Here is a 25183-nt window from a genome sequence, read left to right on the forward strand (position 1 = left end):
CACCTGTAAGCCCTCGGAATTAGGAATGCCAGATTGTGCATTTCTTGTTCTCCTTAGTATCTACTTATGGATCCGTCGCCCATAATTTTTCTAACCCCTTTTTTAACCTACAAACATTGTCTCTTCCCACAAAATCTTGAGGTACTGAATTCCAGGAGCTCTCAGTTACCCACTGTGTAAGGCAGTACTTCAACTATTTTAAAGTGATCTGTTAGTTTCCTTGAGTGTCCTCTAGATCAAATACTCAATTACCTGATGAGTAATAGACCTACTTAAGGCTTAGCTATCATCTCCATGATTCCGTACACAAATATTTAAAAAAATAGACACCTTCTGCTGGTGCCTTTGGAAAGACAAAATCATACTTGATTCTATGAAACAGTAAGATTTTGTTTGCACATAGTTTTCCTGGCACGCTTTCATCACTGTAGCACATCTTGTCATTTCAGCTATGAATATGCAAAGACAAAACTTTGGTCTGTAATTAAAATACTTTTAAACTTTCTCTAAAAGATGTAGGTGCTTAGATGCTTTTAAATGGTAATGGTTTTAAACTAAAAGGGGGTACATTTAAATATTAGGAAGAAATTCTGTACCATGAGGGTGGCGAGGTACCGGAACAGGTTGCCCAGAGAAGCTGTGGATGCCCCATCCATCCCTGGAGGTGTTCAAGGCCAGGCTGGATGGGGCTTTGGCTAACTTGGTCTGGTGAGAGACGCCCCTGACCACGGCAAGGGGGTTGGAATCAGATGGTCTTTAAGCCTTCCAACCCAAACCATTCTATGTTTCCATGATATTATAGCAACTACTTCAACAAATCGAGTAAACATCCTAAGGATATCCTAAGTAAAATGTTCTTCAAAAAGTTGCTTACAAAGTCTGATTATTTATACTCTAGAAAATTTGTAGATACAGTTATAATAAGATATAATCTAAACAACATTTAGCTTTATTAAAATGTATTTTAAATCCCACTACTGAACTGACTGAAGCTGTGCACAATGAGTATTATCCACCCTCCCATGCAAATCATCACATGTGAAGATATATTTAAATAGATAACAAACCATTTACAGCATGACTACAAGCGCAGCCCTAGCAGGTTACTGAAAATGCACAGAATTATCTACCATATACATGAGCTTCCACGCAGGTATCTAGAGGAAAACAGATATCTGGGGGGCAGACTCTGAAGTAACAAGATACTATTGAATTCACACACATAAAAAAGTTGTAGGATTTTTAACAAACCACCTACCAGTGTGATGTCTCGGGAAGCAGCAGCTGCACTCATGTGTAAACTAGGTTGTCTGACAGAACTACTGCAGTCCAGTGCTCGAGCAAACGTGCCAACCGCACTACAACAGAGAAAGAATAAACAGTAAACCCATAAACATTTAAAAGGTTTAACCTCTTTTTTATTACCAGATTATGCCATATCCACAAAGGTGTCATTTTAAAATGTCACATTCAGATCTTTGTTAACAAAGGGTCATTTTATAAAAGCAAACCAACAAATGTAAAAATTCTGACCTTCTCCCCCCAAAAAGGAACATCCTATGTACAAGAACAACTCATTTGAAACAGCATGGAAACAAATGACATTCAGGGAAATTCTTATGTACCAATTTATTTATTGTGAAGCCAAAGACTCGTTTTGCCTTTTTTTTTTTTTTTTAAACTGCAACTACTGTTCTTAAAAATTAGAAAGCCAAACCACTGTACAATATAATTTTAAAAAGGGGTTCATCACGTTCCAGTGAGGAAATAACACTTTATTCACTTCAGTAATGCATGTCTACTACTTCCATTAGTAAAGCAAAGCACAGTAGTACCTCCAAAATGATACTTTTGTCACAGGTATAAAGTAATAATGAACAAGTGGCTCTCTCAGCCTACTTAATAAAAGCATCCCAGTGTTACTGAAACTGGACAACTTTTTCTCCAAACCTTCACCTTTTTGTTGCACCTTTGTATGTAGCATTTATTAGACATATCACAGTAATAAAATATAAGGCCTAGAGATGGATGACTAGCATGATAGTGACCGTTCTAAACTGCAAACTATTCTTCAAAGCACACAGCACATATCACATAAGATACATGGTGAAGGTAAAGATGCATAAAAGAATTTGACTGGACTGAGCATATCATAAGGAAATAAGCAAAGATGCAATAACATGAGAAAGATAATTAGCTGCTCCAGTACCCTGAGTTCGATAACCAATTCTCAGTGCATTGTGTCACTATGATAATTGAAAAAATGATTTGATGCAGTTACAACATGATGCAAGTCCCTCTAAATTAAGTATCAAATTACAGCACCTAACATTTTTAATATACTGTAAGCCTCTGGACTAAGGACTGATGTTTCATTCATTAATCACATCCCACAAAATTTGTGAGAGCAGAGTTATAATAATGACGTAGTCAATTAGAGATCAACACGCACAAACTGTCACGTTATTGTGTACTATAAACCTAATATTCAGTAAGAAAAAAAAAAAACAATGGGTATCAAGAGTTTTATTCACTAAGATATATTACTGATAGTGGAAAAACTGGTACCGATATCTATTATCACAATTTTATCTTAAATCTCAAAACACTTAATACTGAATACATTTCAGTACTCTCTGCCAAAAACCTTTAAGACACAATTAAAATTAAACGACAGTGATTCACACACTCCAGATTTTAACTGCTTAAATTTCTAACGGCTGTGGAGTCAGTAAGCTGTACTATAAGCTACATTCAAAAGTTCTTCCAGAATCATTGTTACTTCTCTGCAGAAATAGCAAATGTGACTTTTTTTTTTTCCTTTAACAAGTTTGGCTGTTTATAAAACATTATCCATCCAGAGATCAGTCCCAAGAGTCAGACTCTATTGTGAACACATTTCCTGATAGTCAACCTCTTTAAGCATGCTGGCATTGATAAGGGTTGTAGCTAACAATCTTTGCGGTAATCCTTCTGTCATTACTGCTCAAACCAGTAAGGCAGCATGCAGCATGACTGCATTTCCCTTCTGATGCTACCTACTAGCTTATCTTCCTTTTCCATAGTTACCGATATTTTACCATATTTCTAAAATAAAAGGAGTATGCTATGGAAATTACAAAGAATATGTTCTCAAAAGTCACTCTCTACTACATCAAGTTGCTTTCAAAATTTCTAGGCTGACTTCGAGGCCCAAGCACATGTGAATCACATTGCCGAAAATGTAACATAAAAATTAAGATACAATATAAAGCTAGGTTTATGTCAAATAAGTGATGAAGAGGCAAGAGCTGAGGTACTAGCTGGCATCACTTGCAATGCAGTACTGAGTAGGAGAGGTTCACAACCACCAGAGGAATGCTGGGCAGGACTATGGGATGTGTGAGTGAAAAACCACCCAGAGCCACCATAAAGCACAGGCAGCGTGCTGTTTATAAGGGGGAAGGATGGGGCATCCGTGGCTGTATCTCAAAATCAACTTTCCTGGAAACTTTTGGAAGACTGAGCTTTTCACACAACCCAAGAAAATGTAGGAATTCTACAGCATTTGGCTGTTATAGTTACCTAGTCTCAAAACTTCACACAGTAATAATGCAGTGCTCTGTATAATCTAGCCATGCAGTCAAATCCAAATTTAAATATTCATTTTTACAGATAGTTAAAATACGTTACTTTTTGTCTCTTTTTTTTTCATTCAAAACACAGGTATGAAGAGAATATTGATATAAAGGTCAAATAATTCCTTTGTGATTTTTCCTTGCATGATTTTTTTCCCTAATAATACCAAAGAATGATTTTTAAATGAAAGAAAAAATACTTAACACCCATTTCCAGATGATACTCTATTACCTCCCAGCAAAACTAAACTTACCATTCAGCCAAAACAGCCTGAACAGCCAGACTCCAACTACTTTTTTTTTAAACAGATTCTTTAGTGTAAGAAGACTAAGAAATGTTTCATTAAGTTAGTAAAATCCAAATAATTATAATACATAATTGGAGTCATGTTTAATTTAAGAATAACAATAAATAAACTCACAAAACCAGAAACTGTGCTCAAGCCGCCAGTAACAAGAGCGAGTAATTAAAAATAGCGAGACTTTAGACAGAAACCAACATGCTCCAATCCTCCCCAGATGAGCTCAACTCAAAAAACATACAGACGATGAAGGACACGCGTGGCTGTGAGATGGACAAGAATGATAAACTATTGGTGCTATCTACAGGGAGTGACTTCTGTTGAAGCTGTATCAGCAAGCAGGTGTAGGAGCTAGACCAAATAATCCAGCGTTACCTTAGATTTTGTTTGTGTTAATTATCTTAAAGATGAACCAAGAAAGTTCTCTCAAGGACTTGGAACAGAGACAGCAGCTGACAACTGTAGGACCGTAAAAAAAATCAAAATAATCTAGTGCCAGAATGTAAGACTATGGAGTAAATCTACAAATTCAGCAAAATATATCTACAACCAAAAAAAACTGGCAGTGAACTCCCTAGGGCTGAAGTGGTTGAAGTAGTTCTTTGTCATTTTGCTGTGCCTAAGAGCCCTATATTTGTAAAAACTTCAGCTTACAAATTGAACACACAAAATACATCGCTCCATATTTCTTGTAGTCAAGTTTAAGACATTAAATTAAATACAGAAGATGGATATAGGCAGATGCAGGAATATACACTGGAAAGTAATCAGTATAGTACGCAGTGGTCTTGTATCAATTTAAGGTTTGTAAAATGTTTTGTAAGCATGAGAGACTGTGAGAAAATAAAGGGGATGATAGAGACGGGGACCGCTATCTACTTGGAGGATCAGAGCAGCAGAGAATGAACTTTCAAGCAGTACATTTAGGTTTGAGAAGACTATGCTTGTCAAAGTCAAAGAAATTAAGTAATCAAGAAGATGACAAGAGACTGGATGCAAGTCATAGCCACAGGTATATTAAATGAGGTATCAAAGTTATTTCACAGAACTGCTGCCAAGATTTAAACACAGTCCATGTAAAGACAACCACATACGTGAGAATCTGATGGTGTGAGGATTCATAGGGATGTCCATCACTTTTGGCACTGTTATAGTCAGACAATTACTAATTTTCCTATTATTAAAATTATTCCCTCCTTTCACTTGCTCTCTGCACTAAGCAACTAATAATTGCACTAAGATAAAATCAAAACTGACCACAAACTAGTTACTGTCACATACAAACAGCTCCTGCAAAACTCGGAACTTTTCAGATGTTTTGAACATTTTTGCACTATTAATATCAACAACTAAAGTCACTGAAAAATGTTGACCAATTAATTTCCTGTCAGTCTCCATTAAAATAATAATAAAAAAAGCTATTAAAACTATTACTGTGGACCTATACTCCTGCAAAATTTGAGATCCCACATCCATTCCAAAGGAATGACACATGATTTTAGTTCTTCACCTGTTTACAATGTGCCACACCCACACCTTTGAGGCAAGCAGAAGAACTGACAAAAACTGGAAGCAGCGGTTGGCAGACCAGAGAGTTGTGCTGCCATGAGAAGGAGCTTAAGCAGGTTGGAGAAATGGGCTGACAGGCATCCCAATGAAGATCCACAAGGGGGAAAGGCCGAATCCTGCACTTGGAGGGGAATAACTCCAGAAATGAGTGCACACTGGGGACCAAGCGGCTGGGAGATGCTTGGCAGAAAAGAATCTGGGCGTCCTGGTGGACAAGATGACCATAAGTCAACTACGTACCCTTGCAGCAAGGCCAACGAACAACATTCTGGCTGCCTTAGGAAGAGCATTACCAGCAGACTGAGGGAGGTGATCCTTCCCCTCTAGATGTGGTCTCACCAGCACTGAGTCAAGTGCTATTTCCAGTTCTATGTTCCCCAGCACGAGAAAGGTAAGATAATGTTAGAACAAGTCCAGCAAGGGTCATCAAAACAAATAAGGAACTGGAAATCTATCATTTGAAAAAAAGCTGAGAAACCTGGTGTTGTCTACCCCAGAGAAGAGAAGGTTTGGAGAGGATCTTATTCACATCAACGTAATGGAAGACAGTAAACAATACTGAGCCAGATTCTTCTCAGCAGCACCCAGTGAAACAAAAAAATGCTATGAACAGAAAATTGAACACAGAAAGCCCAATTTAAACACTTGAAAAAATCTGATAGCGGTCAAACATTGAAACAAGTTACCCACAGAAGTCATGCAGTCTCTATTCATGGAGATGCTCAAAAGCCTACCCAGCATGAACCTCTGCAACATGCTCTACTTGACCCTGTTTTGAAAAAGGGGTTGGACTAGATCATCTCAGAGATGCCTTCCAATCTCAACCATCCTGTAACTCTCTATGAACTCCAGGAACTATTGTAATAATACGAACAGGACTGAAGACAAAGAGGCAGTAATTTCAAATTTTCACTTAAGGTTAGTATTAGAGGGCTGCCAATGTAATTATCAAGCAGCAACAGCAAGAGACTGCATAAAAGATTCAATTTCTCATCAGCAACTAGTTCTGAAAAAGGTTGTTACTTACCAAAGAAAACCTGGAACCATGGTGATTATAATCAGCATAAACAGTCACTAGTCTCACAGGTAGCAATAGCACTCCAGCATCAAATCAGATCCAGAAAGTTCTGGGTCCAGCTGTTTTTCTTCTGCCTTGTATTCTCAAAAATCCAGGCGAGACAGACATCCTTTGTAACATGTCTGTTTTCAAATAGTTCCCTTGTCAACATTGTTTCTCTGTTTCAGAGATATGAGATGAGCAGTGTGTATACTCCAGAAAAATTTGTTTGTCCTCCAGACCACCTTTATATATCTGTGAATCTGCAAATTCAGTTTTCCTCACATATTTGCAAAATAATGAATGAGGTGCCTCACATCTGAGTTAAAAGTGCTTGAGCAAAGTAGCTGAGTAGATCTTTGGTGGTTTTCTACATATTAGGAAAGCTTTTGTTTTGCTTATTACACCAATGTTCCCATTCACTATGTGTTGGAAATGGTCCTAAAAATGACCTCTTAGCCTGCTATCAATAACAGCATTTTAAAAAACAACCAATTAATACCTGACTGCTCCTTTGAGAGTCTTATGTTACTTAAATTCTTGGAAAGAAGAAAAAGTACCTCTTGGAGATGTATTTAATCAACACAATACTAATTAAAGTTGAAAAATACCCCTGAGATTTTTACTACTGGATAATGAAAAATCTGACATGAAGAACATAGTAATAGTAAAATGATGCTGTTCCAGAGGGCACATTTTCACTGCAGTTCTAAGCAACTGTCTGTCCAGTGCTATGCTTCATTATTCTCATATCAGAGGTTTAGAGCGCAAGAGAGATGACAAGATAAACACAAAATCACCTGCTGCTACTCTTTGAAAGACTCTCTAAGTCAGGGTGGGGAGTAGCATTATATGTAATGTCCCCCCCATGTGTCACAACTAACCTTCAATTTCATTATTAAGTAAAAATTGAAGATATGTGAAATACTTGTTATTCAACAGAAATACTGATAGATACAGGTAGTTTAAATCACCGGATACGATTTAAGCCATTATTTGTACACTGACCTGCAATTTCATAGTCAGAGTATGATACTTACAGCCTCTACCTATCATCCCCTCAAAAATAAGGTCCAAGAAAATGCTGCTGCTTAGATTTTTCTTTGTAAGGCAACAGGTCAAAATTAACAAAACAAATGAAAAAGGAAATTCACCTTCAAGTCTGAATTAGTTACTTTCAGATTAATTTGGTCAAGAACAATTATAGTAAGGATAAATGCACAAAGGAATAAACTCGTTTTGGCCAAGCATGACAGACAGGTAGAAACACAGTATTTTTCATACTCCTAGTACACTTGATGTGAACATATTTTTTAATTTTAAAACCATCTGTTTACCATTAAATGTTATAATTTGCCTCGCTGTTAACAAGGTGAATTCTAGTCTTACCAGTGCTGCACCAGCATCAAGATTTTTCACCATCTTTACCACAATTTTATGTTGCAATTCAGCCATTAAATTTCTTTACCTCTTTAATCAACTCCAATTCCTCTTACTTCTCATCTCCTAAAAAGATTCCTGAAGCACATCAATACTGAAGCTTTCAAACCAATGACTTTTTATGTATTTATTTTCATTGATGAGCTTGGGGAATCTTGTGAGCTGCTGCTAATTATGTTGAATCATCTTGCAAGAGCAGTAACAGAGAAGATTATTTCAGCACACTTTTAGATAAAAATACAAATTAAAAGTAAGTTTTTACTTATCGTCTTCTGTTGAAGATTTATTTCTTTTCCTGAATGTGAGTAAACATTACTAATTGAAGCTGCATTGTATTCCCTTCCTCGTTGTAAGACAAATTGTGTAATAAATACATCTCCATATACTATGAACATTTACAATTAAATCAATAGTAACCAACAGAAAATTAATATAGTCACTGTCTTGGAGAAAATGGAAATGCGGAAACAACACAGGAAGGATCAAGATCTAATACAAATGACTAAACACAAATTTCCATTCTTCTCTGATTCTACATCAAAAATTAAGCAAGCATTAAAATGCAGGAAAATATTTTAGATTAGCCAGAGATATTAAATGACATTTTCATGTCAAAGAAATAAAATAATGAAATTTTGAGGTAGAGATCAAATGTTTTTAAGGGTGTTTTAATTAGTCTTCTAAATACTGTTTGAGTAAGAAATTAGCTAGGACCAGAAGTGTCCTTCTGGAAAACAGCTTGGTTTAGAGATGTGTTCCTTCTGGAAGACTATGTCAATGGCCTAATTAGATGAAGCAGAATAAAAGAACTAAGCTGTTGACCTAACATATACTTCATGATGTGGTGAAACTAAACAGAATTAGGAGGTACCAAGAACTTACCATGTAATGAGTTGTAGACCAAATTAACAGACAAAGTAAACGAAAATGAAAAAAAAAAGGGGGGGGGGGGATGCTGGGAGCTGGGATGTCCAGATCTACAGCTCTTGGCATCTGTCCAGACTGGAACCTAAAATTCCTCCTAAACTTGAGTCTGGTCAGGACCGTTTTCAACTCCTTGACAAAATAAACAAACAAAAAACATATACACAATAGGAAAGTGTCTATTTCCTAATACCATGGAATATTATGGAGTTTTCACAAGCTAATTCAGTATTCTGTGTATATTAGGAATGACTGAGAGAGATGATTGGAGAAGACTGTGCATTTATATTAGTGTTCAAGTTCAAATTAGGATTGGAATTTCAAAGTGAGCATCTCCAGCATCTACACTACTGCACTCTGTCCAACATCAAAATTATCCTGGAGCACACAAACTGGATTTCTGTTAAACACTAGTTTCACATACTGGTAGTCCACAGGACCAGACCGGAGGTAGCCTCAAAATAAAACTGCTCAAAATGTGCACAGTACTGTAAATGCTGGTTTGTGAGCACCAAACATTTTATTCTACAAATAGATTTCCACTGGACTGTACTATTTGCTAATGTAGACAGATCTATAAATGGCTGTTGCAGCTTCTTGGATCCTGTTCTTTGAAGCCAGTAGACGCAAAAGAACTGTTGTCAATACATATGACAGGATAAAAATTGGTTATTAAAGTTTTATCTTATTTGAATGGAGTGGAAAAAGGTGTTAGAATTCTCATTGCCAGAGTATAACTGTGACAGTGTGTTACCCAAAAAACAACTCAAAACCAGAACACATCATTTTGATGCCTCCAGCTTCTAACAGTTGCTTTTGCTACTTCAAGCAAGAGCCCTTGTCCAAATTATGCTTCAGCAGCAGCACTGTTGTACTTTCAAGATTTTTAAATCCACAAGATCAAGTAAGAGTCATCAGAGAGCCTGAGGTTAAGGATCTTTCCTGACAAGTACTCTTAGACTTTGCAAAAGCTCTGTAGATTTTTTTGACGCTGCTGCCTCTGATTTCTGGAAAGGACATGCATATTTTTTTTTCTTTATATCCAGCAGATTATTGCATGCTAGTATTTAACGACCAAAGAGACAGGACCAGGGACTGACCAAGCATATAAACATAGGATAAAAGGCCTTTTACTCCTGATACAGTACTCAAATCCTGTCAGAATAAGTGGTCAAAGCCAAATCTAAGTGTTCTTGCAAATGTGCAACACAAATAGAAAAAGAACCACCTCTTAAAGAACAAAGCGTGCTTGGGTGGCTGAAAAAGCTGATGCCTGTAAGTTCAAAAGCAACTCTTTCTTCAATCAAAGTAGACTGAAAAAAAATGAGAAGAAATACTCAATGCCCCTGATTTAACATTCAAAAGGGCTTTTAAAATGTCATATACACGTTGCATATACCCACTTAAACAAAATTACATATAGGAAAACATTTGAGGAAATTTTTTAATACCAGAATTTTAAATTTGCAAAAATCAAACAACTTCTAAGTAATAGAAATAACATTCTTATTGGAAACCCAGCAGGCACAGCCAATGCCCAGATAATTGCAGTCAGTACACAGTAGAGATCTGAGTCTGTAAGCACAGTTTATCAAATCATAATATTAACTCTGTTACTCAAGTAGCTTTTACTGGTACAGTATAATAAAAGCTTTTGCCTACAAGTATAAAACATACTGAATTAAAACCTGCCACAATTGTCATAGGAGAATTGTTGCTCCAAAAATCAGTGGAAGTCTGTCAGGGAACTACTTAGTGCAACAAAAATCTGCTCTTGCAGCCTGTGAAAATAAGTATATAGGAGCTTGGAAAGAGTTTCTGTCTGTTGAAAAGTAGCAAAGATGAGTGGAGGTTTGTGGAAGACCATCAATAAAGTGACAATCTCTAATAAGGTGTTGGTCAGCATTAGTGATTGACCTATCACAGAATCTTGGTATGGCCAGGACCCATTCTAACCATAACAGAGACCCTGTGAACAGAAATTTATCAGCTTTTAAATGAATGCAGTCTTGATCAGGATGTGCACAGCACTGCACAGGATGTCTTAGATAAGGGGAAGAAGAGTGTTTTTTTCAAGAAAAATTCAGTCATTTATTCTCTATCACTTCCCAGTAGACTTCTCTGTGGTACCAACGTTCTCTTCTGGAAAGATTTTCAGCTTCACAGTATACTTCTTGAACTCCCCACTGTAGTGCAGTACGGGAGATTGAAGGATGTGAAGGCAATAAATGAACTCTTCGAAGATGCACATAATCAGTTTTATAACTCTTCATCTTTGCACACAGTATTTTGAAGGCATTGTGTTGTCTGCCCATACACGCGCAGATATTGCTGGTATTAAAAGTAGTTCTATTTTCCGTGTTATGTTCTGTGGAGCACCCACCAGGCATTGTAATCTTCTGAAAAGATGCATGATCACACCTACACCCCTTTGGCTTGCTTAGAAATTCAAAAGAGGCAGGCAACTTTTACTATATAAAAAGGACACAGGGCTACTAAGTGAGGGAGAAAGATACATAGCTGGATCAACATTTACCAAGATCTACCATCTACCAGATCTACCATTGACCAACAGAAGCCAGTAGATGTAATCTTTTGGGATTTCAACAAAGCTTTCAATACTGTTTCTCACAGTATCCTTCTGGACAAAATTTCCAGCGTACAGTTAGACAAGTACACAATACAATGGGTGAACAACTGCCTGACGGGTCAGGTTTATAGGAAATGGGATTGCATCAGGCCAGCAGCCAGCCACTGGTGGGGTTTCCCAGGGCTCTGTTTTGGGGCCAGTTCTCTTCAGTGTTTTTACAAGTGATCTACACACAGGACTTGAATGCACACTAAGTAAGTTTGCAGAAAACACTAAATTAGGAACAGCTGTTGAATCTGTCAAGGGTAGAGGGGCCTTGTAGAGCGATCTTAACAGACTAAAGGGCTAGGCAATCACCAACTGCATGAAATTTAAAAAGAGTAAGTGCCAGATTCTGCACCAGGGAAAGGCTAACCCTAGATTTACGTACAAGTTGGGGGACAAGAGACAGGAGAACAGCCCCAAAGAAAGGAATCTAGGGATTCTGATTGACGTCAAGTTGAATGGAGTTAACAGTGTGCCCCGGCAGCCAGGAGGACTAACCGTACCCTGGGGTGCATCAAGCACAGCACTGCTAACCAGTCCAAAGAAGGGACTGTCCAGCTCTGCTCTGTGCTGGTCCAGCCTCCCCTCAAGCACTACGTGCAGTTTGGGGCCCAACAATGCAAGAAGGACATAAAACTATTAGAGTGTCAAAAAGAGAACTAAGATGGTGGCCTAGAGGGAAAGATGAATGAGGAGCGGCTGAGGCCCCTTGGTTTGCTCAGCCCAGAGCAGAGCAGGCTGAGGGGAGGCCTCATGGCGGCCTGCAGCTCCCTCACGAGTGGAGCGGAGGGGCAGGCGCTGAGCTCTGCTCTCTGGGGACAGCAACAGGACCCAAGGGAACGGCATGGAGCTGGGACAGGGGAGGGTCAGGCTGGGTGTTAGGGAAAGGTTCTGCACCCAGAGGGGAGTCGGGCACTGGGACAGGCTTCACTGAAGCAAGTCTGCCAAAGGTTCAAGAAGCATTTGGGCAATACTCTCAGACACAGGACCACCCAAAAATCAGGACTTTTGTGGACCTAGGAGTTGGTCTCCATGATCCTTGTGGGTGCCTTTCAACTCAGAATAGCCTATGAGTCAATCAAAACTGGAAGAGTAAGACAATCAGTCAGCAACCCATTTCACTGTACACATAAGCTGGAAAATATAAAGCAATTTCTCCCTCCTTCTCCCCCCCCCCAGCTGCTTCTTGAAATGTTTGTTTCAAATGGGAAAAGGAATAAAGAACAAAAATTGGAAACAACATGAATAGAATATTTGCCTAATAAGATTTGAGACTATGCTCTGCAACCAGGTTAGAGGGAAAAAAAAAAAAAAGATGGAATGACTCAGGGTAACATCCCTCCATTAACCTTAATTAACAGTTTGCTGCCAGCACCTTTTTTTTTTTTTTTTTTTTAGAACAGTAACTTTGTGCTATATTTTTAACTATGAATTAGAGGACGAGAAAAACATGCTTTATTTTACGAACATAGAGTTGTTCTTCAGTAAAAACATTAAAACTTTCTAAATTCTGTAAAGTGGAGAAATTGTTTTAAAAGGTATTTATGAATTCCAAGGGCTTTGATGTTCCTCAAATAAGTATGCATAATCACATGTTAATTTATAAAATTGAACTGACCAGATTTTCTTTTTACTAATGAAATGCATCACTTCACAGCTTTAATTTCAATGTTCATTTGAAATAACTGCACTGCATATTAGTCAACTTATATGCAAATCTGGCAAGTTCTACATCCATTTCATTTGTTTACATCATCTTCATTTCTACTTTATATTACATTATGAAATTCCAAACACTATAGTACAAGACTGAAATATTACCACTGAAATCTTATTTTGTTTACCCTGATGGGAAAACAGAATGATATCTACATTTAAAATATCAAATTCTACTGTAGCCTGAAATACAGGCAGTCTAGTATAACTCTTTTTCTCTCTCTTCTGTACCGGTAAACTCAGTAAATATGCAGAAGGTTATGGTCTGATTCTCTCTTTTAGCTAACCGTGGGAAACAGAAGGGCTCACAAAATGGTAAACAAATTGAGTAACACGATATAGGGGAATAAATAGTCAGTAGAAAAAGGAAAAGGAATTTTTTTTTTTTATTAGAGGATTTTAATCTTACCGTGCTACAACTAAAAACTGGTCAATCTGACGGTCAGTAAGGGGGCTATCTGGATCCCATACTTTTACTTCCAGCTTTGCCTGTTCTCTGTCATCTAATTCTCCTGTCAAAAGGTAGATGGGACAAAACACTTATTACTCACAATGTTTTTCTCTGTGTACTTCTTGTGTTATGTTTAAAAGAGACATTGTACATTTATATATACACACACACACTCAAAAAGTAGTTAATAATCAGCAGTTATCCATTTATATTTCACACTGCAGTGTCAGTAAAATAAGTATCTTCCCTTAACATCAGCATTTGAATTTGTTTTAAGGAGGCAGTCTTAGGAGTAGTATCAAAGAACTTTAATAAAATGTGATTATAAACTTGAAACCAAAATGTAAATAACCAGTGAGGTTTTTAAATTGCTTCTCAACTATATCAAAGTTAACTTCACTTAAGCCACATCAAAATTAATTTTACACTTAACCAGCTTTAGCAATTAAAAATCCTATCCAATTTGTATTCTGAATACACCCGCAAAACAGAAATTGTTATGAAACAATACTACCTACTATATTTATTTCTTTTTCACCTCTTGCTCTCAACCACTACATTATCTGTATTGTTAACACCAATCATACTATTAAAATTGATGTTTGTTGACTAGTTATACCCACTCACGAAGTGATATATAATGCTACAGCACAATAAAGTTACTACATACTATATAATCATTTCCCAAGTCCATTTGAATGAATAGAACAATCTGTACATGCATGTGACTGAAACAACAGTGTTTTCAGAAATTTAACTTGCACTGTATTTGTTATTAAAATTATGTATTTCTTGGAAGAACAGTAAAGTGTAAAGACACAACAATGATTCACATTCATATGGAAACCTAAATCTCGGCTTGGCTACTCCATCAATAACTTCTACTGCAAAATGAGAAACAAAAAACAGAGGCTCATTAGGTAGACAACACAGTCTACGAGTATAGGAATATTTATCTATAGGACACGACCAACACCAACATAGTAAGGTGCAACAACAAATGGCAAGTGCAGAATTAAAGTCATCATCCACCTTTGATATTTTAGATTATAAGCATTTTCTTCCTTCACTGAAGATGTGAAGAACTTAAGTGTTCAATTGGCCCCTAGAGCTTCTCTGAATTTTGTGAGCTACTGCAAGAATAAAAACCTGTCCTCAAATAGAGCCATGCCATGTACTTTGAAAAGCTAAGCAGTGCAGGTATCTCTCTAAGTACACAGAAAATCACTTCAGTCTCTGTTTTTTCTTAGGACTTAATGAAAACAGCCAGTCTAAATATGCATAGTACCATTAAGACATGAAAAAGCCTGTACACTTAGGAGTCTGGAAGCAGACTGCAAACCAAGCTCCGGTTCTTCTGAAATCTGATTGTACGTGGCAAGTTTCTTTGGTACATTCATTTTGAAAGGAAAATGTGGCATATATTCATTCCTACCAAAAGCATAAGATAGAACTGCACCATGCTGTCTGGCTAATGGTTCAGGAATATTCTCAGAAAAACAAACTAAATGACTTTCTTCTGACACACAGGCAATAAAGACTCATCTGCCTAATGGGACTTATGCTTCTGTTTAAGCTAATTCACATCCAGTACTGGAGACAAACTTAATTTCTAGCACTTGTGGGTAGGATTTTATGTCTATAAACTTATTCAATGGACTACACACTTGTCAATACATTCATTTTTTCCATCTGTGACAGACACATTGTGGGTGATGTTCTATATTTTATAAATAACCTCAAAGCACTTCATTTCAATCTGTTAATATATAGTTTTTAAGTATCTTTCATGTTACTTAACTGTTTCAGGACATCATATCCTGGAGATCTTAACTGTAGAAGTATGAGAAAAGCCAGGACTTGGACAGGTCATGGTTGGCACAAAGAAAAACATCATACAAACATAACACAGATATTGAACCGAAAGATGTCACTCTCCTGAATCAAATTTTCAAAAAGATTTTTAAAATTGAGCTACTACACCTTACTTCAAGTACATGTAATTAAATAATCATTACTACAAAAACTTGTTTTAACTGTTGATAAAGGCAAATCTGAAGTATTGCCAAACAATACTTCGTAATGGTAGCAATAAATATACTTAAATAACATAAAAGCAACAGAATCTACACCAAAAGAATCTATATATGAAATATAATGCAATTGTTGCTATGATATTTAATATTGCAAATACATCACACATGTGGGTTTCCAGAACATATGCAGTCTCTGCCAAAACACAGTTAAAATGTATGCCTCGTTCCTGATTTTCTACCTAAATGGCCGGTATTGTCACACAAACATGAAGAGAAGGAACCTAAGCAGTTCAAATCACGGGGGCAGTCAAGCAGTGCAGTAGAAGTCCTTGAATAAAACCCTCAAGAACAGAAATATGATGCAATTCCTTGGTACATCCTGAACATTCGTATAAAATGATCATGTAAGATAAACAAGTCTTCTTTCCAGAGGTGATCTTCCAAAATATTAATAATTTAAAGAAAAAAGTTTTCCTTCAGCTCTCTTTAACTATGTCTGTACCATACACTATAGAATTTTTTAATGTGGCAGACCCCTTTTTAAAGCTAAAACTTCATTTCTATCAACAACTCTACATTTATCATTTACATCATTGAATTTGACGCATAGTTATAAGATATTCAAACTGAACAGGTATCAAAGTCGCCACAGTATTCATTCCTTATATTGCGAACAGTTGCAGATTCCAGGACACAAATGGAATGGGGGAGTTCTACTTTTAACATTTTCAGTGTTGCATCTAAGAAGGCTCTTGGGTTCTGTTTTTGTAAGTGTTACCTTCCCTCACCACCACCAACATACCAATTATCTCCTTTGGCTTCTGAAAAGTGCTAGGCTAATTTTTTGAATGCCTGGTATGCCATATCAGTGTATCCAATTTATTTTGAGTACTACATAAAATTTTATTATAGCCAATCTAATCCCAAAGATTAATTTCACTGGAAAACATTACTAAATGGCCAGAAATATGTCAATTTTTCTCCTCATCAATCATTTGCTATCTTTCTTCTCATGTTTTTTCTTTTTAAAAAGCAAAATGTTAAGTTTTTCTTTAACAAAATTGAAGTTCTGCATTTCGGTTTGTCATTTTAATCAAAAGAAAACATGATCTCTCCCCACCCCGGCAAAAACAATTCTAAGTAAAGTTTTACAAAACAAAACAAATGAAACTTAAGCTATTAACCAAATGCTGTTAAGTTGAACTACAGGAAATTAAAGATCTACTTAGTCCTTTAGACTTTGCCTGCTGCAGATAAATAGCCCCAAGGTAACTTGTCCATTAGATTCAGAGGGTCTCTGTGTTGTTCTCAGAACTTATCCAATGAAAACATGTTCTGTGAACATCTCCTCACAACACAATTCTTAGTTTTACAGATTACAAAGCCGCAATACCGTATCCTTTTAAAAAACAAAATGGTTAAGAAATTGAGATATAAAATCTATAAAATTGTGAGGTAGGTGTATGTGTTTGTTTTCTAAATGACTTTCAGGGAAACAATGCCAATTCCACTTCTACTGACTCACAATTGTTGATGTAACTGACTGAAAAATAGCCAGGAGAACATTTTCTTTTCTGATAACACTTGTCAGAAACGATTTTTTCTTCTTGTATTTTGTATAATTTGCACTATTTTTTCAATTTTCTTCTTTTCACAAAGTAATTTAGCATTCACTTCGATCCAAACACCTAAACTAAACACCAGCAGTGCTCAGCTTTCTGAGCGAATCCATCTTTTATGATATGCAAAACAGAAGTACCACCTGCTTGATCCTTACTCACACAGGGCAGAAAATCTGTAATCATGATTTTTTGGTCATAGTAAGAAGGCAGGTGTAGCCATGGACCAATTGCCACCAGACCAATAGTTTGTGCTGCAGAGTTTCCCCTGCTATGGAAATTCATCCAGCACTTTATAGAATCTCTTGAAATTAGCCATGAGGTTTGATTCATGCATTAATTACCCATACTCACTAGACACCAAACACATAAACATGAAGGCCTCATAAATGTGTTGGTATGTGCCAAGCATTAAGAATATAAGAATTAAGATATCTTAGCAGCCTTCCAGTAACTAAAGGAGGCCTACACTGGGAAGCTGGGGAAGGTCTCTTTCTCATGAAGCATAGTGCGGCTGGAACTAGATGATCTTTAAGGTCCTTTCCAACCTAAACCATTCTATGACTCCATTAACTGATCTCACTGGACTCTTACCCTTTGTGCTTCAGCTTTACACCTGTGAAACAGGAACAGTATTTCTTCACTACATTGCAAAGATGTGAAACAGAGATTCCTTTCAGTTATAATTGAAATACAGGATCAGATTTAGGAGATATAGTTTTTACCAGATTTTGGCCAAAACTGTTGGGCAGTATACTAACTGCAGGTAACCCTAAATAACTTTTTGAACACAGATTCATGTTCTATTTAACATCACAAAAATGGACAACCAGCCACTGAAAATGAGACTTTGATTTGTGAACCACCTTCTCGTGCTGACATTTAGACTGCTGACAAACTTTTTCTGTAACTTACTGGAGAGAAAAAAAGCATCACATTTGATTTTCTTGTACTGTTTAGCTACGAACAGAGATCCATACATTAAAAGTGCCTGTCTAAAGAAAATCTAAACTTTCTCCTCCAATTACAAGTTCTTTAGTTCCCCTCTAGAACAGCCAACATATTTGTACTATATATAATGAAATATACATTTATACACAGAGGTTAATTATCACAAAACATCACACAGCTTTATGCAAGCAACTGATGATGGAGGAGAGGGAAGAGCAGCATGTACAGCTTAACTGGGAAAGGTTACAAAATGCTGAAGTAATTGCCACTGGGAGAAGGAGTTCTACATGAAGGATTGGAAGAAATATCTTTCAGGTGAACATAAAAACTTAATGAGTTTAACTAATGGCACTTAATGAGTTCAACTCTGCACACACTGAATTCATCGTAGACAGCTAGCTGGCTGATGATCTTAAGTACTCGAAATCACAACACTTTTCACTATAAAAGCTCTGCAGCCAATTCTTATTACTCATTTTTGACTTTTTTTCCCCCCACATGATTTGTGATTCTTATCATTACTGGTTAATCAACAATCATCCAGAAAAAAAAAATCAAAAATTTATGTTCAACTCTGAAAAAAAAAATTATGTGCAAATAGTTACTTTAATAAGAGAAGCATGAGAAAGCTTAGATTATTTTAAAAGTGTAGAAAAATTACCTGTTTACTGTTCAACTGCAGAAGAATTTCCCCACACCCATCCCTGCTTAACTTGCCTGACAGAAGGATATCCAAGATTTCAGCTAGTCATTCAGATGAGTTCTATATTTATAGAAATGTTCTGGTAAAACTCAATATATGAGCATAATGCATGTATAAAGACTAGAAGTGAAAAAACAGTCTTTATAAAGACAGTATGTACAGAGACTACAAATCAAAGTTATCAGGTGATAGAAGACCATTATTGGCCTACAACAGGCAATTTAAACTGCTGCTGAGCGTTTTCTAAGCCAATAAAACACGTACACTCCAATTGCCTCCTACCCTCTAGAGCTCTAGTCTATAAAAAATTCAGTCATTTTTCACTTGAGAAATCCTTTCCAAATTAAACTTCCTCCAACACCAAAGACTTTAGCACTCTCCCAGTGCTTGGTCTTGCACTGCTTATAAATCAGAAACTGATGATCAAAAGGCAAGGTCTCACAAGCACTCAAAAGAACTTTAATTCATCGAGTTTAAAAATCCCAGAATTAAACAGAAATAATTACTATTGAGCTCAAGAACTAAACTATAAGCAGTCAGTATGACCAACTTCTCCATAATGCAGCACCAAGAATGGCTGGAATGACGGTCCAGGGCTAGAAGAAAGGAACAAATAATGTTGACACTTTCTCAAAACCCTGCAGAACAGTATGCAAAAAAGGAACTTCACAGATGTAGGAAAACAGAGACATAATGTCCTAAAACCAGATCATTCCTCACTTTGTGATCCTTATGTTAAAGACACTTTTAGGTAGAAACCCTACTGCTACAGGAAAGAAATATTAAAAATAGTCAGTCCTTTCATTTTAGCGTTTTACGGCAGTTCTAAAGGCAATGACCTAAATTAACGTATTGCATAAAACCACAAGTCCTACTTGAGTTCAAAGGCAAGGGCAAGTATTCAAACATTGAAGAGACACCAGAAATTCACCTTTATTTTGGAACTGGCTTTTTGTACTCCTTTGATATATATGAATACATCTGAACGGTGTGACTTGCACCAAGTTTTGTCCCCTCTTACCCCCGTTTTAGTTGATATTTTGGTAAGTTTAGCACTGTGAAGTAGTCCAGCACTAGTGAATACACCATTTCCAGATTGAACACAGAGAGATTGTAGCAGTTTTTCTGAATTCCTGAAATAACAATACATGAAGTCATGCAGTTTTCAGGAAAACACAGTGAAAAATGATACTGCATATAACATTTATATGTAGTATGGTACAGTTATTATTTAATGATATTTAAAATACTTGTTTTGGAAAGAGGGATACCACAACACACAGACATTGTGTTCTTCAAAGACAGCCAACTAAAAACCCACACTACTAAATTATAGTAAGATCTGTGGTCCTGCAATTTTTTTTTGACATAAACGAAATTAAAAATATGTGAAGCCCCTTTGACTACAGTATGCTGAAGATGAATAGTCCTGCTTGCTTGCATAAATTTAAACCAAATATATAATTCAGATAGTAACTTTTTCTTTATGATGAAATGTTATTTTGAATTATTCAAGTGTAAAAGCACATTTCATCTGCATTTGACATTTGTTTTTCATCTTAACGAGAAAATCATTCTGTAAAAGTTTGTTCTTTTAAAAAATGGTTACAGTAAAATGGCAAAGGAAACAAAAAAAAATGAACTTACAATAAGTCCATTTAGGCAAAGTTACTGAGGTAGAAAAATACAGCAAAGTCAATTAAACCCTAAGATGTTGTGTTACAGCCTGAAAGGCGATTTGCAAGTGCTCCGTGCAAGGTATTACTTGTGATAATAAGCACATACACAGCATGCAATAAATAACTGTATCCTTTGTAAAGCCAGCTACTAGACAGAACTCATTTGGTATTTGAACAACCTCAGAGAAGGCTCTATAGCCATTATTAATAAAGACATCTTTCCAACAGCAATCATTCACAATCTTCCTCACCAACAGCACAGCACAGACCATTCATCTCGCACTGCAACCAGCAGGTCAAAGAGAGGATAGTGATTTGATCATTTCCTTCAAGTTGTTGAAAAATAAGATGTTCATAATAAACATATGAAGAATGAGAACTGATGCACATCTCCTTAAAATGACAAATACAGCAGGTAATCATAGATCTCTTGTTACGAAGGTTAAAACTCTGACTTCAAGTATAAACCAACCTCAAAACAAGTTTTTTACAACTGGGGACAGGGACAGCAAAAAAAAACAAAAAAAAAAAACAAAAAAAACACTACTGCAACAATCCCCGAACAAAAAAACACGAATAATTCCCCTCAAACTGTTGAACAGTTTTTATAAGATGCAATTACTGAGCAGCACAATTTCCAGCTCTTCTAGTTTATCATTTGTCTTGTAACATGGAAGTTGAGAATGATCTGAAAACTCAACTCCAGGAATAGACAACTACCATATATATATTATAAAGAACCAACAAAATAAATGTAATTGCTTGTTTGATTAAAATTATGTATGCACTTAACTAACCCATGGAGTTGTACCAAAATGCAACAAAAATTGTAAAAATTACTATGTAACCCAAAAGACAGATGCATATTTTTGTTTCAAACCTATTTGTGTTACATTAAAGGCTTCATACAACACCATGTTTCATACAGCAGTGTCCTAATACCTAATTGAGCTTCTGTACTATGTGGCTGCAACACTAAACTACAGATTTACACTGCATCTGCTAAGTTAGGAAAAAGTAAGTGAAGTCTTTACTGAAAACAGGAACAAAGAGGCCATTTACATGTGTTCTATTTAATTTATAATAAAACTGATTAAAGAGCCTATAAACACACATTTAATTGCCCAGCACGTAAATCACCCAGCTCACTAGAAGAGACTGCCAAAAGAGAAGGGTATTATAACCTCTTAAAATTTGACACAATCAACATTTTAAAAGAGTATTTTACTATTTGCGATGACTGTGCATTGGACAGTTAATTGTGAAAAAAAAAAAAAATACTTCACTGAGTTTAGTAACAAGAAAAAAAATCTGAAAACCATACAAGAGACAACCATATTTAAATCTGCTCAAGAAACAGTTCCTTCTGAACAAGACTTTTGATGGTAAGTCAAAAGTACAACCAGGATAAACTCCATTTCAGAACAAAATATATTTGAGTACACATAAATAGAAATTTTATTCTGGTGTATTTATTACCCTTGTCGAGATTCATCTCATCTAACCTCTAATCTATTTTAGATGTCCATCTTCAGGTGAGATGAATCATGTCTAGGCATCATTTTTCTGCTCCGACCATAAAGGAATCTTACTGAGTTAGCAGAATTGTACACTTTATGTCTGGTTTTCCATTGGTGTTCACAAGCAGCAGTTTCTGAATCTGGCTGCAGTATCCCTTGTTCCATCTTCTAACACTTAATTACTTACTTCATTAAAAATGGGAAGTCCTCATCTTCTACTTGAGCATGTAACCCTCCAAGATCTCTTTGCTTATGATCTATTTTGGATAATATTTTGAAATTGTCATTTATTTTGCTGAAAACTTAACAAATTTTTCCATAACTTTGAAGTCTCAATTCATTTCACACTGAACCTTCTGGAATGGATTTTTACAAGATTCTGGGGCATTTTACAGAAGGAAATATAAGTGAGGCACAAACATTTTCTTCTACTGAAGAAGACATTTTCTTCTTCTTTCTTGCTCCTGAGGGTAGTTCCAGTATCAGAAATTAAACATTGCTTTCTGTGGTCTAAATCTCAATAAGGTCTTCTTGAATATACAGGAAATCTGGTTTTAGACAACAGACTGTGGACTGCCAAATTGCTATCTATCTATACAGAATACAAGAGGTACATGAATATACAGAATACAGAATCTATACAGAATACAAGAGCTTCTACACAAACTAGTTCCTCCACTCCACCTAAAGAAGTACTTTTGTAAACAGCTTTTCCCACAAAAAGTCTTATCCTCCCATGCCAACACATTGCTCAAAGAGCCTAAAGCTGCCACTGTTGTCACCTACTGTGTGCGCGCAGGAAAAGCAATTTTTTCTTTGATGATCATACACAAGGAACTGGGTTTAAACTAAATCTGGCAACTTATTCTTGCAACTACATTTGGTTCTTTCACAAAGGAAACGTTAACTATTCCAGAACCACATATTCTCCAAATTATCAACGCTGAAAATTTCTTAAAGCAAAAGGTTAGATGTTTCATATTTCTAAACTAATGAACTAATGGGAAAAATTAGAAATATTTTGTTGGCTGACTTATCATTGAATTTTATTTTTAAAAAACTGCCTGCTGTATTAATGCAGGCAGTTCTCATATCGAGAAATTGTCAGAGAACTGATCACTTAGCACAAGTTACATACCATATTTTCTGAAAACTGATAGGACAGTAAGGCTATATTTGTTTATCCTGTCAGACATTTCTCATAACCACATCTGTCCGCGTAGTCCTTAAACATGGCTCTCCAATTCTTAACACTTAAGTATTTGAATACTTAATATTGTAAAAATATTTCATATTGCCTGAATTAAAAAGGTATGATTTTTATCTTGTCTATAACAGAATGAAATCATTGCAACTACATAAAAATTAACAGAGTTAATCCAGCACACAGACTTTTGACAAGAGAAGCATTTGCACTCTTCAAACAACTCTTGCAGTTCTCAGGCTAGTATGAGAAATTTTCAAGTCCAGCTGTGGTTTTTTCAATAAATGGGAGCATTATACACCATGAAATAACAGAACAGATCCCTCCTCATGAGATCACAGCTGGGTTCTGTTATTCTAAAACCAATTTTTCATTTACTAAACGGAAATAGAATTTTAGTGTATATGGAAGCATTTAAAAGAACCAGGAAAAAAAATACACTGCATCTAAGCATCCTAAACTTTCATAATATTAAAATCTAAGCAGTATATAAATGAACGTCTTATCTGTCTTTCCACTTGGAAGAGTTTTTAACCTTAAAATCCTGGACTTTCAATATTTTCAAACATTAAAAGCCTTGAACTCTAAATTTAATAGTTTCCATCTGATCTATTAAAAACAACATGCTCTTGCAACTGAGTTGGTATAAGAAGCAAAAAAAAAAAAAAAAAAAAAAAAAACATTAGAAAATGCCTCTAAAGGAATAACTTCGTTCTCTTTCAAAAGAGAAGTTTTAGAAATCTTGGATATATATTCTCAGAACATCATCCGAAATTTACTGCTTAAATTTCCCCAAATGCTCCCCTTCTTCCTATTTTCTCAGCTACTTGAACTCCATTAATTCTAAAATGCCTTGCCTTCAAGAAACACAATTGAGTGTAGAGCAAGCACTACTTCTAGACTCTCTCTGGATATTTTCAGATGTGCAACAGGGACTCTGGGTTTTTATACAGATACTCTGAAGGTAGTTTATTTCAGTTATGAAAAAAAAAAAGCTTCAAACAGAACATCATTGGTACAGGCTGCTACTTGTGCCATCTCAGAGATTTTAACTCCTCTTCCTCTGTATAACGTAGAAAGAGGTTGGTCCTCATCTCCCCATTTCCTCCTCCCTGCCAAATCCAAACTCCTTCTACTGGTTTAAATGGCTAGAGAGCACCTAATTGCATCAGATTCCTGCACCACTATGAATTCTGCAGAAGAGTGGTCTCCTCTTAAACCCAGACACAAGAGATAAGCAGCACTGGGTTAGGACCCAGACTGCAGCTGGGAGGGGACCATTAGCATCACAAAAGTTCCAGGTAGCCTCTCAGAGATACCCAGTTACAGTGATTCTGATTAAGATCACCACTCCAGGCTGACTGGAACAGGGATTTGCAATGCCACTGCTGGTGGTAGTATGCTATCATGGCTAGTAGCACTTAACACTAGCAGCCAGTTCTCTAGATAAACCTTTAAACCCGATCATTCCTTGCCACACTGCCAACCCCTCTTGATATGCCATATGCCTCTGTATGAAGACTGAAGTCTCATTTCCCACCAACCACCCATCAACCCAATCCCTTCACGCAGCCACCATCACCCTGCCCGCTCTGACATGCCCGTTTTGCCCAGTGACCTCTAGCTCCATACAGCTTGCTCCCCTCTTTGCTGTATTACGCAGGAGTGAAGAACTTGGCTTTCTGCTTCCTCACAGCATGCATTATGAGCACATGAGGATGAGCTGACAGAAGCTGATGCTACAACACAGGCAATTAATT

General features: G+C 36.4%; 1 protein-coding gene across 1 annotated transcript in view; it reads right to left on the reverse strand.

The window, feature by feature from the left end:
- Positions 1–25183, reverse strand: part of MTA3 (metastasis associated 1 family member 3) — a 138565-nt gene that overhangs the window by 71650 nt on the left and 41732 nt on the right. Inside the window, exons 7-8 of the mRNA XM_035562811.2 lie at positions 13670–13772; positions 1259–1358 (exon numbers count right to left, since the gene is read on the reverse strand). Of these exons, the coding sequence (XP_035418704.1) occupies positions 1259–1358; positions 13670–13772 (203 nt within the window). The remainder of the gene's footprint in view (positions 1–1258; positions 1359–13669; positions 13773–25183) is intronic.

The sequence above is a fragment of the Cygnus atratus genome, chromosome 3, assembly GCF_013377495.2.
Source record: "Cygnus atratus isolate AKBS03 ecotype Queensland, Australia chromosome 3, CAtr_DNAZoo_HiC_assembly, whole genome shotgun sequence".
NCBI lineage: Eukaryota > Metazoa > Chordata > Aves > Anseriformes > Anatidae > Cygnus > Cygnus atratus.